The sequence below is a fragment of the Chlorocebus sabaeus genome, chromosome 1, assembly GCF_047675955.1.
Source record: "Chlorocebus sabaeus isolate Y175 chromosome 1, mChlSab1.0.hap1, whole genome shotgun sequence".
NCBI lineage: Eukaryota > Metazoa > Chordata > Mammalia > Primates > Cercopithecidae > Chlorocebus > Chlorocebus sabaeus.
This window is the reverse complement of record NC_132904.1, coordinates 51,986,915-52,001,873: the sequence shown is the minus strand read 5'-3', so window position 1 is coordinate 52,001,873 and position 14,959 is coordinate 51,986,915. Positions and strand designations below refer to the sequence as shown.

At 43.1% G+C, this 14,959-nt stretch overlaps 1 protein-coding gene across 8 annotated transcripts in view; it reads left to right on the top strand.

The window, feature by feature from the left end:
- The window catches only part of TEAD1 (TEA domain transcription factor 1), a 272,153-nt gene that overhangs the window by 176,005 nt on the left and 81,189 nt on the right, over positions 1–14,959 (top strand). For 5 of the 8 annotated variants that reach the window (XM_008006492.3, XM_073018192.1, XM_073018203.1 and 2 more), the window contains 2 exons: positions 12,400–12,464; positions 14,831–14,893. In XM_008006492.3, the coding sequence (XP_008004683.1) occupies positions 12,400–12,464; positions 14,831–14,893 (128 nt within the window). The remainder of the gene's footprint in view (positions 1–12,399; positions 12,465–14,830; positions 14,894–14,959) is intronic. The other 3 variants (XM_008006509.3, XM_008006503.3, XM_073018213.1) reach the window with 1 other exon arrangement.

The following is a 14,959-nucleotide window of genomic DNA, read 5'->3' as shown; positions in this document are numbered from 1 at the left end:
CTATAATCCCAGCACTTTGGGAGGCCAACGTGTGTGTATCACCTGAGGTCAGGAGTTCGAGACCAGCATGACCAACATGGTGAAACCCTGTCTCTACTAAATAACAAAAGATTAGCCAGGTGTGGAGACTCATGCCTGTAATCCCAGCTACTTAGGAGGCTGAGGCAGGAGAAGAGCTTGAACCCAGGAGGCGGAGGCTGCAGTGAGCCGAGATCGTGCCTTTGCCCTCCAGCCTGGGCAACAAGAGCGAAACTCCGTCTGGAAAATAGTTAAAGGACCATTTTAGAGCCCCTGAAGGTGCCGGAGCCTTCCCATTTTCTGTTACTAACGCATATAGCAGCCTTCCAGAGTAGGAGCTATTATTTCCGTTTTACAGGTAAGAAAATAGAGGTCTAGAGGAGTTGAGCAAGTTTCCCAAGTTCACACAAATCATAAGTCCATTTTCCTCAGAAAAATCTAGACAGTTATACCTCTGAGTCAAAGAACCAGAAATCGGCAGCATTGTATCATTAAAGATTCTTCATTAGAGACTAGCAGTGTTTAGCACTTCAAATGTGTGGATTTCACACTTCTCTAAGGCCAAATAATTAATAAATAGAGGCTCTTAGCAAAGTTTTTCATTAACAAGACTTTCTTGGGTTAATGTTAAGATTAGCTTTTTTTTGGACCAGGTCCCTATGACTGTGGCTTGGGAAAGTGGCAGGGGCATGGGTGTAGAGCATGAAGAAGCAATGAGCATGCGTTGGCCATAAGAGACTAGAACAAAGGTCTGGAAAATTGTACCACTTCTCACTGAAATAGTTGCAACTTTAAAAGGATTTACACATTTTAGGTAATACTGGCAGTGCTGTCTAATTTTCATAATCTTTTTCTAGATCTTTTCTTCAGATTTTCTTTATACAAAAGAGGTGAGCTCATTCATTCGTTTATTAAAACCATTTATTGAGCAAGACACGGAAAGAAAAAGTATTTCATGATCTCACTTATGTGTGGAATCTTTAAAAAAAGTCATATATATACAGAGTAGAGGAAAGACAACAAGGAGGATACTAAGAACCAGAAGAGGAGAAAGGAAATGGATATGTAGGTCAAAAGATACAAAGTAGCAGATATGTGGAATGACCAAGTCTAAAGATCTAATATACAACATAAGGACTATAGTTAGTAGAATTATACTAGGCACTGTTAGGAGGATTTTAGCTATTCTTGTCACACACAAAAAATAACTATGCGATGATAGCTATGTTAATGTGCTTCACTATAGTAGCCATTGTATTATCTATATGTATTTCATAATATCATTTTGTAAACTTCAAATATATGCAATAAAATATATTTTAAAAAGAAAAAAAATGGCCGGGCACGGTAGCTCATGCCTGTAATCGCAGCACTTTGGGAGGCCGAGGCGGGCAGATTACCTGAGGTCAGGAGTTTGAGAACAGCCTGACCAACATGGTGAAACCCCATCTCTACTAAAAATACAAAAAGTTAACCAGGCATGGTGGCAGGCAACTGTAGTTCCAGCTGCTTGGGAGGCTGAGGCAGGAGAATCACTTGAACCTAGGAGGCAGAGGTTGCAGTGAGCCGAGATTGTGCCACTGCACTCCAGACTGGGTGACAGAGCAAGACTCCATCTCCATAAAAAGGAAAAAAAACAAAACAAAAAAAACTATTTATTGAGCACGTACTTAATAGCTACCAGATCTGGGGTCACAGAGAACCAGACAGGTGCTTTACCATGGAGCAGTCACTATCCTAGGAGGTGGGTGAATAGTCTGTAGATAAGTAATGGCAGTGCTGCAGTAGCAGGGGTGCATGCTCAGTACTTGAGGTTACAAAGCAGGAAATGACTAACTCAGTTTGGATAGCTCCCAGCAGACATCGGGGAGAAAGTGTTCCAGGTGGGGCTTACGGGGACGAATAGGAGTTTGCAGGCAAAAGAGAAGAGAAAGAACATGTAAGGATAGGTGGTTCCACAAAGACATGGAGGTATCTTTGGAAAAGAATGACAGTGGTCTGGGGAACTCTGTGAAGATCCACATACTAGAATAGAGGAGCCCTATACAGGTGTGAGCTCTTAGCTTTAGGTACCAGGCTAAGGAGTTTGTGTTTTGCTTGTAGTGGATTGAGGACCTGTTGGTATAGGAAGGCAACGTAACTAGATATGGAGGTGAAAGAAAAGGTAAATGCCTGCAAAATGAATGGCAGGAAATGTTGGGCCCCTGAGAGCCTGTGGGTAGCAGTCTATTTAGGTCACAGTTGGGGGCAGCAAGTTCAGGTTCCATTAAATCTCATCTTTTTTCTTTCTTTCTTTCTTTCTTTTTTTTTTTTTTAAGACAGAGTCTCACTCTATTGCCCAGGCTGGAGTGCAGTGGCACAATCTTGGCTCACTGCAACCTTTGCCCCCTTGGTTCAAGCAGTTTTCCTGCCTCAGCCTCCCTAGTAGCTGGGATTACAGGTGTGTGCCACATGTCCAATGAATTTTTGTATTTTTAGTAGAGATGGGGTTTCACCATGTGGCCAGACTGGTCTCGAACTCCTGGCCTCAAATGACCTGCCCGCCTTGGCCTCCCAAGGTGCTGGGATTGATTACAGGCGTGAGCCACCATGCCTGGCCTCCATTAAATCTCATCTACACTTCAAGTGTATGGGATACCAAGATGTAGAAGACATGGACTGTACCTTGAAGAAGCTTGTAGTCTGTTACACAGGGAACTCAGCAGAGTGTGACTGTAGGCGGTGCCCTGACACATGAAGTAAGGAACTATGAGACCAGGAAAGAATGGTGAATCTCATGCTGCTTGCCTAGTTAAGAGTCAAGCCATCATTCCCCCCGTATACTAAGTGATTTGTTTTTAACTCATAGCACATTTTGTGTCACTTTATAATATTACGGTGTTTCCCAGTCACTGGTCTGGTAAAGTGAGCTCTGGGCACCTGGCTCCCTGGCTTACCCCTCTCCATACACTTCACGTCTAGCACATGTTTCAGGCACGTGTCAGGTGAGATTTCGTGGAGGAGACATCTGAGCTGGACCTGGAAAGATTTTCCTTGGTGGTCTTAAGGGGTATTGCAGCTATAATACCTTAGCATGGCAGGAGGGTTCAGGGAACTGGAAGCTTGATACGTATTTTGATGGTAGTAAAATGAATTAAGGTGGTGGTGGTGTGTCATGAAAAATAGTTAGGGGCCAGATGGTGGGGACAATACTGAACATCATACTAAAGCAGTTTATTCCTTTAGATGTGGGCAGTAGGAGCCATGGAAGGTCTTATAACTGAGAGCGGTGTTTTAGGTAGCTGTGTAGAGGATGGATTAGAAAGAAAAATGATTGGTCGGGCGCAATGGCTCACACCTGTAATCCTAGCACTTTGGGAGGCCGAGGCAGGCGGATCACGAGGTCAGGAGATCGAGACCATCCTGGCGAACACGGTGAAACCCCGTCTCTACTACAAATACAAAAAAATTAGCTGGGCGTGTTGGCGGGCCGCTGTAGTCCCAGCTGCTCTGGAGACTGAGGCAGGAGAATGGTGTGAGCCTGGAAGGCGGAGCTTGCTGTGAGCCAAGATCTCGCCACTGCAATCCAGCCTGCGCCACAGAGCGAGACTCCGTCTAAAAAAAAAAAAAGAAAGAAAGAAAAATGATCAGAGGCATCGTTACAGTATCAAGGCTAGTCAAACTATTCATTAGAGGATTAAGAAAGTGATTATGTGGTGTATCTTTATTGCCTCGTAGAGAGTGAGCCACTAAGAAAACTTCATTCATATTTATGTTTCATCTAGAAATAGTTAAAACAGAAATAACTTCTATCTAACATAGCAGTGTTGTATTCACTACGCAGCCTTAGACATTTTTACTTGCTCATCTCTTTCAGACTCTTGTAACCCAATGCAAATGTGTAGTTTGTAAGCGGTTCCTCTAAGATGCAGGAGTTCTATGGAGTCAGCATGTGATAATGTTATCAGCTGCCATTAACTGATACAAACTCCTGAGGAGGAGGGACTTGAGTTATCGCCAGACACTTGCAGGGATATGAGATAGAAGTTCTGAGTAACCAGGAGTTAACACAGCCTTTCTCTGCATGTTCTGTCTCTGAAAGCTGTTTTTTATAAGCCCCTGGGTGAATGCAGACACATGTTTTCTCCAGGGATTGCCATTGTTTACCACCTGAGGGCCGTCAGTCCTTTGGTGAACTTCTAGTTTGGGAACAAGTAGTACCAGCCCCTGGCAACCCTGAATGGGCGGCCTGGCCGTTTCTGGTGATTTTCCACATTGGTGCTGATTTCTGGTCAATGATTTATATTGGGGATTAACCGAGACCTTGCTGTCTGAACTTCCTCATTGGACATGCTGTGAGACTGGTTCAGAGGCTGTTTTTCATGAGCCTGTCCTTACACCTAATCTTAGCCTGTGCCCCTTCTCCCTCCCTTGCTCTCCGTCCCTCTCACTCCGTCATTTACTCCATCAGTATGTACCCACTGAGGACCTGCTATGTTCTCAGCACTGGGTGCACAGTGATGAGCAAAACCCAGTTTGTGCTCTGGGCTCCTGTAGACTTCTCTGTCTGGTAGTAGAGGAATGGGGACATGTTCATCTTGTAGTCATTCAGATAAATGGAACACAGTAGCTGTACTGCATGCTGTGAGCGAGAGGCGTAGGGTCCTGTGAGAGCGCATGTTAGGGTGATCTAACCAGTTCTCATGGGTTAGAGTTCTTCCAAACAAGACATAAGCACCTCCAAGGCAGAGACGGCATATTTTCTTTTTCTTTCTTTTTTTAGACAGAGTCTCACTCTGTTGTCCAGACTGGAGTACAGTGGTGTGATCTTGGCTCACTGCATGCTTGAACCCCTAGGTTCAAGCGATCCTCCTGCTTTAGCCTCCTGAGTACCTGGGACCATAGGCAGATGCCCCCATGCCTGGCTGATTTTTTTTTTTTTTTTTTTTTTTTTAAAAGAGATAGGGTCTCACTCTCAGCCAGGCTGGTCTCAAACTCCTGGGCTCAAGTTATCCTCCTGCATCAGCCTCCCAAAGTGCTGGTATTACAGGTGTGAGCCACTGCACCCAGTTTGAGATGGTATCTTCTTACCCCCATAATTTTAGCATGTTGTTTGTGTTCCATTCACACACAGTCCATGTGTGACCAGTGGATGACTGGCCAGCTTCTGTAGGCCTCCTTTCTTTTCTACTGTCGCTGGGACAAGTTGCTGTGGCATCAGTGTAGAAGAAATGGTTAATTAGTAGCTCCTCACAGGTTAATAAATGTTCTTTACTGCTTCCTCTGGCAGTATCCACAGATACATACCTCCTAGATCTTCAGGAGGATGGATGGGGAGATAAAACACCCCCATTCTGTAGACCTCTCCCAAGACAGTGACATGTGGTTCCCTCAGTGTCCCCTTCATCTATACTTTTTGGTTGTTGGCTTTCTTTTTCTTTCTTTCTTTTTTTTTAGACAGAGTCTCGCTCTGTTACCAGGCTAGAGTGCTGTGGCGTGATCTCAGCTCACTGCGACCTCTGACTCCCTGGTTCAAGCAACCTCCTGCCTCAGCCTCCCAAGTAGCTGGGATTACAGACGTGTGCCACCATGCCCAGCTAATTTTTGTATTTTTAGTAAAGACGGGGTTTCACCATGTTGGCCAGGCTGGTCTTGATCTCTTGACCTCGTGATCTGCCCACCTTGGCCTCCCAAAGTGCTGAGATTCCAGGCATGAGCCACCGCGCGTGGCCAAGTATTGGCTTTCATATCCTAAAATATTTTTTTCCTTTTGATGAACCCCAGCTGATAAAAATGGACTCCATGGGCTGGGCACAGTGGTTCACAACTGTAATCCCAGCACTTTGGAAGGCCAAGGTAGGAGGAGGATCACTTGAGACCAGGAGTTTGAGACTAGCCTGGGCAACATAGTGAGACCTCTGTCTCTACAAAAATAATTTAAGAATTAGCCAGGCATGGTGTACCTGCCTGTGGTCCCAGCTACTTGGGAGGCTGAGGTGGGAGGATCACTTGAGCCCGGGGGGTCAAGGCTATAGTGAGCCATGATCATGCCACTGCACTCTAGCCTGGGCAGCAGAGCTAGACCTTATTTTAAAAAAAAAAAAGAAAGGAGTGGTGGGGGCATATGACTAGAAGGCAGTTTAACACTGTCTTGTAGAATCTTGCCTGAGAAGTTTCTTTGGAAAGCACTCTCCCCGTGCTTTGTGCTGATGCCGGCGTGGGTCCCCTATGGAAGACATTGTTCTTTGCTTCCTTCCACTGGTTATCTTTTTCTTTTTTTCTTTTTTAACTTTACATTGATGATCTGGTGCCAAACTGGGACTACAGGGATGTAGGAGCCTCTTTTCTGACCTGAAGAATGACTCGGTCCATAAATGTTGAGCCACCTGGGAAAGGGAGGCAGAGAAGAGATTCCTGTCATTGGTTCTTGTTGCCAAGGACTTTATGACCTGATTGCAGTCATGACACGTGCTGAAATGATATCACGTAGGGCAGAAAAAGATACGCGTTACCAGCAAAGAAGCCCAGGTTAAAGGCTTTGAATGTTTAGGGAAAGGGGAGGCCTCCACCAGCTGGGAGGCTCATGAAGGATGAGGCCTTGGGAAGATAGGCAGAAACCAGACATGCAGAAATGGGCAAGGACAGTACAGGCCATGACAGCAGTTGTGCACCCATGTACAAAGTTCAAGGTGTTCACAGGAAACATTCGATAATCTAGTAGTACTACTGGACTGAGTTAGGGTTTGTGGGGTGGGGGATATGTGGAAGACCCTTGTTTGATGTAGCTTTGGTCTGGCATTCAAGGGAAATAAGTTTTCTTTCTGATTTTCATTGTTTTAATATGGAAGAAGGGGGTGGAGAACCCTCACACATCCCTCCCGGTGAAGGGAAAGGGCCAGCAGATGTTTCCTTAGAGAAGCCAAGCTAGAGCTCCTTCCTAGGCCCAGGGCAGTCCAGTCCTGCATGGGTGTGAGTTTGCCTTAGGACTGGCCATGGCCCGGGAAGAGGAGCATTGCATTTGTTGCTTCTTTCTTGGTGGCTCCCTGACTCCATTCAATTACAAAGTGGCTCTTACACTGTTAAAGCTTGAGTGTCTCTGGGCTACAATTTCTAGCCACAGACCTTCATTTGCTGTGCCTCAAACATGACCTTGAGGCCACATCCCATTATATATACAGCCCACAACAATGTTAACCAGTCTTCTATCTGGTAAGGCAAGCACAGTGCAAACTCCATGCCTTTCTGCTGGGATCTCTCTCTGTATAGCCCCTTTAGCAAGAATTTCCATGGCAATCCAAGATGCAAGAGAAGCCAGTGATGGGCTCACTTCGAACTGTGTTATATTATTTAGGGAAAAATAAAATAAAATGAAATAAAAACTAGATTATAGTGCCTGGAGAGGATCACAGTGTAAAAGTGACAGGTCAGGCTGTGTTTGTCCTTGCTGCTTATGTGCAGCCGGTGGGAAAAACAAGGGCAGCTACAACTACAGCATCTGAGACTTAAAGAGGTGACATATTGTGCATTTCTAAAGGAATTTTTGTGTTACAGAGAAGCTTTATATCTCTCTCTGACACATTAGACAGGTGTGGTGTAAGGCACAAAGAAAGACGGTCCCCAGGTGACTGCAGGATTGTTTTAGGAAAATAATAATTAAAGTTAACTTTATTGAGAGTCATTTTTGTAGCATCAGGTTTACTAAATCAAGCACCTCTCTCTCTCTCTCTCTCTCTCTCTGTGTGTGTGTGTGTGTGTGTGTGTGTGTGTATGTGTGTGTGAAGATCATGGCTGCAACAGGACTATGCTGTGTAGCTTGGAGAACCACTTTCAGTTACATCAGCGATGGTGCTGCTTATCTTCTGGCCCTTAGGAAATGCTGCATCTTAGTAACATGATTAAAATCCAGGGCTGTGGAATCTGTAAGCTCACCCCTTTGGAGGGCAGGGCTGTAGAAATATACATAGGGGCCAGTGCAGTGGCTCATGCTTATAATTTTAGCACTTTAGAAGGCCAGGGTTGGCAGATCGCTTGAGCTTAGGAGTTCGAGACCAGCCTGGGCAGCATAATGAAATCCTATCTCTACAAAAAAATACAAAAGTTGGTCTGGTGTGGTGGAGCAAGCCTGTAGTCCCATGAGCTACCACAGTCCCATGCTACTTGGGGAGCTAAGGCAGGAGGGTCGCTTGAACCTGAGAGGTTGAGGCTGCAGTGAGCTGAGTTCGTGCCACTGCACTCCAGCCTGGGTGATAACGTGAGACCCTGTCTCAAAAAAATAGAAGGAAATATAGGTAGGGCTTAGGATGTCGTGTCAGGGCCACTGACAAGACTCTCTTCAGAACCTAGTTGATATCAACCATGCATATACAATCCCAAACAGCCAAAAAGATCTTCCAGAATTGTTTGGAATGGCATACTTCTTTAAATGGGTAAGTATAGTTTAATTCTGGAAACATTTAGAATTAAACATAGAAAATGTTAATAGAATTAAAGCCATAGTGTTAATGTTTTTGATTTAAAGGATTTATGTATATTTGATATTTCAAGTAATTAAAAAAAATAATTTGGCCTAGGTAACAGATCAGCCTGTATTTCCAAATTAAAATGTACAATGAATTAGCTGATTTAGACATTTGATTTGGGGGAAGGTTGAAATTGTACTAGTTTTATAAGCAATATTTTAGTGCATTTAAGAGAATTTATTAGGTTTCTAAGACTTGTTTCAGGGAAGATTTTATAATTTAAAGCAGGTAGTTCTGATATTTAAAAGAAATAATTACTATTCATGGCTTGAAATATAGATGAAAGAAAGAACATGGGTTTTTGAAAAGCAAGGACATGAGAGTTAAGACGAGCTTTTAATGAAATAATGACTGCAGCATAATGCCCAGGCCACAGTACTCAGTAGGGACCTGTTGAAGTCATAATTTTTAGAAGTCACTGAACAACAGGATACATTCTGAGAAATACATCATCAGGTGATTTTAGTCATTGTTAGAAAGTCATCAAGTGTGCTTACGTAAACCTAGATGGAATAGCCAACTACACACCTAGGCTGCAAACCTGTGTGGTGTTACCGTACTGAATACTGTAGGCCATTGTAACACAATGGTAAGTATTTGAGTATCTAAACATAGAAAAGATACAGTACAAACATGCCATTATAATTTTATGGGACCACCATCATGTATGCAGCTCATTGTTGACCAAAATGTCATTATGTGGTATATGATTGTACTTCAGTCAAAGTATGAGTTGAGACTGTTTAACTTTAAGGGGTGCCATTTGTATAGGCTGTGGTACAGAGTCAAATAGGGCTGTCTTGGATATTGATTTTATTCTTTCAACCCCAAGTGCTGCAAGAAATTGGAAATTAGTTCTGTAGGTTTTGTGTCACACCCATCAAGCTATTCTGTCTGTTTTCCCAGAAAATAAGCAAGTTTGAGGGTAGGCGACATTTTTGTCATCTGGACAAAGTTCAGACGAAATTGTATGTAATACAAAGCGGTGGATCTATTTCACCTTGGCCACTCAAATAGCCCTGAACAGGATGCACAGTGAGGCCCCAGGCTAGAGGATGCTTGGCTTGTCTGCAGACATTGTCATTTAGCTCTGGCTTCTGGTAATTAGGTACTCCTAGCTGGGCTCTGCTGTCAGCAAGCCTTCGAGACAAATTGCAAAATCTGTACAACCATCTGAGAGATGGAGAAGTAGATGCAATGACACTACAGGGGATATTGGTAGTTCTCAAAAGTTTGAAAGAGAATGCTTGGAAAAGCAATCCTCAAAACTGAATTTAGAGGTCCTTTTCCTGTGGTAAAAGGGTTCAGTCACAGAAGCAGGATCTGAGAAGATCTTGCAGGCAGGAATGATAGACTGAATCTAAGGGGATGAAATGGAGTAGAAAAAAATGTAAGGTTCTGTTTTGAGGTCTGAAAATCTCAGCTATGCATTAAAAAGACTGGAAACAGGGGTAGGGACTATCCAAAGAGGAACCCATATGAAAAAGACCTAGGAGTTTAAGTTGGCATATATTGATAATTTATTGTGCTCCTTAAAAATTTAATGCAGTGTTTGGCTGCATTAACAGAGGTAGAGTATTTAGGATGAGAGAGGTAATAAACTCACTCTGATGCTGTAGCAGGAGCACTGCCACACTTCTGGACTTAAAGCTTTGAAAGGAAAACAAAGGATGGTCACAGGATGGTGTGTGGGAGTGTTCCAAAGCTTGTCAGATAACAAAGGAACACAGAAGGTTTAGCTTGTGTACAACTCTAGGAGGACCTGAGAGCTGCTGGTAATATCTGAAAGGCAGTTACATAAATAAAGGACTGGACTTCTTGTTAAGAGGAACAGGAAGGATCTGGGATGAAAGTTAAAGCAGACCCCCCAAAGAAGAAGGGTCTTCTTATTCATAAATATGTTCTAAGATAGAATGGGCTACTTCCTCAATTTTAGAAGTGCTGACTTAGGCTTATGAGGACTTAGACTTTCAGGAATGGGAATGGATGACCCAGGGATACTTTCTAGCCCCAAGATTTCATGATTCCTTTGCCTTCCAGTGATGACCATGTCCTGCACAGTCCCAATACTGGCAGGTGGTGGACAGAGCCATGACTATAGGACATTCTAGGCAGTGATGAGAGAGTCTTTGGAATTCTCAGACAAGATTTCCCTAAGGACATTTTGATGTTGGTCTTCAGTGTTTCCAGTTCTTTAGTCTGCTAGGGAAGATCTGGGGGATATGGTCACTTCCTTTCAGCAGAGGCTGTGTTATTTCCTTATTCATTCTTTTCTCTGTGCCCAGCAGTGTGCTAGGTGCTAGGGGTACTTTGAGGAAGAAGACAGAGTTCTTCCCCTCTTCAAGTGTGCAGTATACCTGGGAAGAAGTGAGGCAGCAAACACAAATTTTACAACTAACTATAAAGTTATAAATACTGTTACAGTTTGGGTACATCCTAGGAAGGAGAAGTGCAGTTTGTGCCACCATGGGGGTGTAGAGCAAGACAACCAAACCTAGTTGGGCAATTAGAAAAGACTTCCCCAAGGAAGTGACATCCAAGTGAGGCCTTGAAGGAGAAGTAGCATTTAGCACAATTGTCTCAGGCTGGTAAAGCACTTGAGTGAATGCCACAGCAGCGGGCTTCAGACTTGTTCTTGACCAAAGGAATTTTTCACAAGGATGGAGCTGAGCTGATACAAAACCAGCCAACAGTAGTGCTATGAAATGGTGGTTTTCCATTTACTGTATAGAATATGTAGAAATAATTTCAGTTCCTGGTATTTAGAGCAAGTTGAAGTCGTAAATAGGAGCTGCTCAGAAGAACCCATGTCTTGTATGAGTGAATTTTATTTCACGTGGTATCTTAGTAATACATTTCTCTGCTTAGCTTCTGGGGATATTTTTTCCTATTATATTATGGTTTTCTGAAGTCAGGTTATCTAAGACTTCTCAGTTTCCTTGTGGGATACGGATAAAAGGTTTTTGTTTATACTTTTGGGCATCGTTCTTTCCCCAGAAGGTTATATAACTTGGAGGAGATTGAGTCATTTTTTTCACTGACTACCTTTAGGGGATGTCTGCTTTCCTACGGTTAGCTTCTTGTCATTGTAGGGCTTCCATGGCCACAGCAGCTCATTCATTCTCTTGTGACTGTGATTCTAGGTGGAGTTAACTATGAGTAGAAACTTGAATGAGAAGGAAAATGAATATGAACATGAATATGAAAAATCAAAGACTAGAAGAGAACTGGGTTTATTCCCAGGCTAATCCTTGTTTGTATTTGTTGCTTATTTGAGTGAGCCACCACCCATTTCGGTATCAGCATACAAACAGATAAAAAGGCACATCTTAAAAAGATAAATTTCGGCTGGGCGTGGTGGCTCACGCCTATAATCCCAGCACTTAAGGAGGCCGAGGTGGGCAGATCACGTGAAGCCGGGGGTTCGAGACCAGCCTGACCAACATGGAGACACCCCGTCTCTACTAAAAATACAAAATTAGCCAGGCGCAGGATTACATGCCTGTAATCCCAGCCACTCAGGAGGATGAGGCAGGAGAATCACTTGAACCTGGGAGGCGGAGGTTGCCGTGAGCCAAGATCGTGCCATTGCATTCCATCCTAGGTGACAAGAGTGAAACTCCGTCTTAAAAGGAAAAAAAAAAGAAAATACAAATTTCTATTCTCAGATGCTGGTCTAAGTTTAAGTTTAAATGCCTTTCATCTTAATTTTTCCTGGTAAACATTTTTGCAGACAATTGTGCTGTTTTATTTTTCTAGCATTAGTAAACACATAGTTGTATTTTTAAAATTCTTGATTCTGAATTCTGTTTCTTGCTTTCAGGGGCTTTGTTGGTTTGACTTTTTGGTAACCCACCTCATGGTAAATTCTTCTATCTTTCAGGTAGGAATGAATTGATAGCCAGATACATCAAACTCAGGACAGGCAAGACGAGGACCAGAAAACAGGTAAAATAACCCACCTGGAAATTGTGCATGTCAGCGAATGGCCCACAAAGGCATTTTGGCTGCAGTGGCTGGCTATGCTTTGGCTCCTAGGAGCCCCCAATTTGAGTTCCCTGTAAGGACGTCAGTGTTGGAGGTATTTTAAATTGGCTCAGTTTTCACTGTTCATCATTTCAGTGACCCTTTATTATGTGGTCTTACAAGTTCCTTTTATACTCACGTGGGAAAGTGTCACTGCTAAGGACGGTGTATGAACTGCTCCTGTGCGGTATTTCAGAGCTAATATTTCTTTCCCAAAATGTGTGCCTGCGAACATTGCAAAAACTGCAGGTGGAAATGCACTTGCAGGTCATGTCATTTTGAGATTTTGTGCATTGTAAAATCCTGGAACGATTATATATTAGTCATAATTTCAATGAAAAAGTAACACCAGCAGCCTTGAGTACTGGCCTTAATGTAATGCTAAATAATGTGAGTCCAGGGAACTGTTGCTTTTTAAGCGATGGCTTTTTGTCAGTAGCTGCTATGACTGAAATGAAGTTACAACTTCAATAACTCTGTGCAGAGCAGTATCAGGAATTCTCTGCCCTTTGTCAGAGTTCTGCCTTCCCTCGTTCTTTCAGATGTAAAACAGCCCAAATCTCTGACGTGAGCCAGTTTAGAATTGGAATGGATGAGAAATTAGTGTTTAAAACCAAAAAAAGAAAGGAGGGGGGAAAAAAACCCAAAAACCTCATGGGTGAGTTGTTAACAGAAAATAATTATTTTTTAATGTTGATTTATGCTGAATGATACAGCATGAACCTTAAAAACTGTAATCAGACCAAAAAGCCAGCTAAACTGTGGTCTCATTAAGATTGAGCAGCAGATTTCAGTTCTCTTCCCAGTGAGGAATTGTTTTCATGAGTGTTTATAACGGGGAGAGGCTCTTCCCCAGGAATGCTACTTGTGCCACAGCCTGGGAGCCTGGCTGCTGAGTCAGCACAAAGAGAAGTGGCCTCCTGCCAGCGCACAGAGGCAGCGCATTGTCTGTTTGGGGGATGCTAGTGGCCCTCATCAAGTCAGAGAATCACAGAAGAACAAAATTCGGGTGAAAACAAGTAACAGCAGGAGCCAGATGGAGGGGTGAAGAGGATGGGGGAGTTTCTGCTTCTCTGTACTTAAAAAAAGAAAAGTACCAAAGCAAATTGGAAAAAAAAAAATTGAATAATTTAAGCTCAAAGACAAAGTTAAAGATAAAAGGACCGTTTATTATAAATCCTGTTTTAGAGCCGCTGGAGAGTTGGAAATGGGGTAATCACCACGCAGTCTGAGTTGCTGAACTTTTAAATGGAAGGTTCTAAATTTCAGAAACCAGTGGATCTAATCACCTATATACTGACAGTGCGGGACCTGGGCTGTCTGCTGGTCTGTGAGCTCTGGTCATTTGCCCGGTGACCCTTCACTGAGGGACTCTTCTAAATTTAACCAAGTCCCACTGAAAGAGATGCAAATTTCAGTGGAATCATTGTGTTTCAGAAGCTGGGCTTGGCTACATTTCCACGCCCCGGCGTCCTGGGGATGTTTTTAGGCAGCAGTTGGTGATACCTCTCCAATGTGAATTTGTTGTTCAGCAAATCCATGTGGTTTTCAACCCAGATTTTTAACAGGATGGCTGGCTGGCTGTATTCACACATTTCGCTTTGTAATAATATGCAAATCCACTTGGCGCCCAGTCAATACCCAAAAGAGTTGAAGGATTAAAGATATTTATAAGGGCAAAAAAAAAAAAAAAAAAAAAAGCAGCTCTGCTAACTGGGTCTTTCCATTTCTCTTTGAGATCTAATTTACATGTCAGTATTATTTTAACATTTGCTACAGAATCCAGAGCTCTTAATGAGATCAGAATACAACTGACAGCTTCAGCTTTTTGATTCTGCAGAATGTGCTAATTTATGGATAGTCTCTTCTAAATTGAGAAAAAGGGATTTTCCCTCCTGATACCGAGAAGCTATAAATATTTTCATTTACCTTTACCCCCACCTTTTTAATTTTAGAATGAAAACAGCCCCTCTCATCCCTCCCAAAATTAGTTTTTCCCAGTGCCCATGATTTCTCTCGGGTGGGAAAACTAAGATGAGTCTTAATTTTCATCCTGAATCAAGTCACTGCAGTGATGACCCAGTATGAAAAGCTTAGAGCAGCGCTGGGGGCTTGTGTCTGGCTGGGACTGTGTATTCCTAACTGCAGAGCTTTGTTGAGATGCAAATAACCACCCCCCCAAACCCCACCCCAAAACCCTCCCAAAGAGTAGCGATTTTATATTTGATTTCCTTTTTTTGTTTTGTTTTGTTTTGTTTTGTTTCCCCTCATAAACCCGAACAATGTAGGTGTCTAGTCATATACAGGTCTTAGCAAGAAAGAAAGTTCGAGAAATTCAAGCCGCCATTAAGGTACGTCTGGCTTGCCCACTTGTAGGGGGCTTTTCATCTCCATGGTTACAGGCTTTTCCTTTGTTT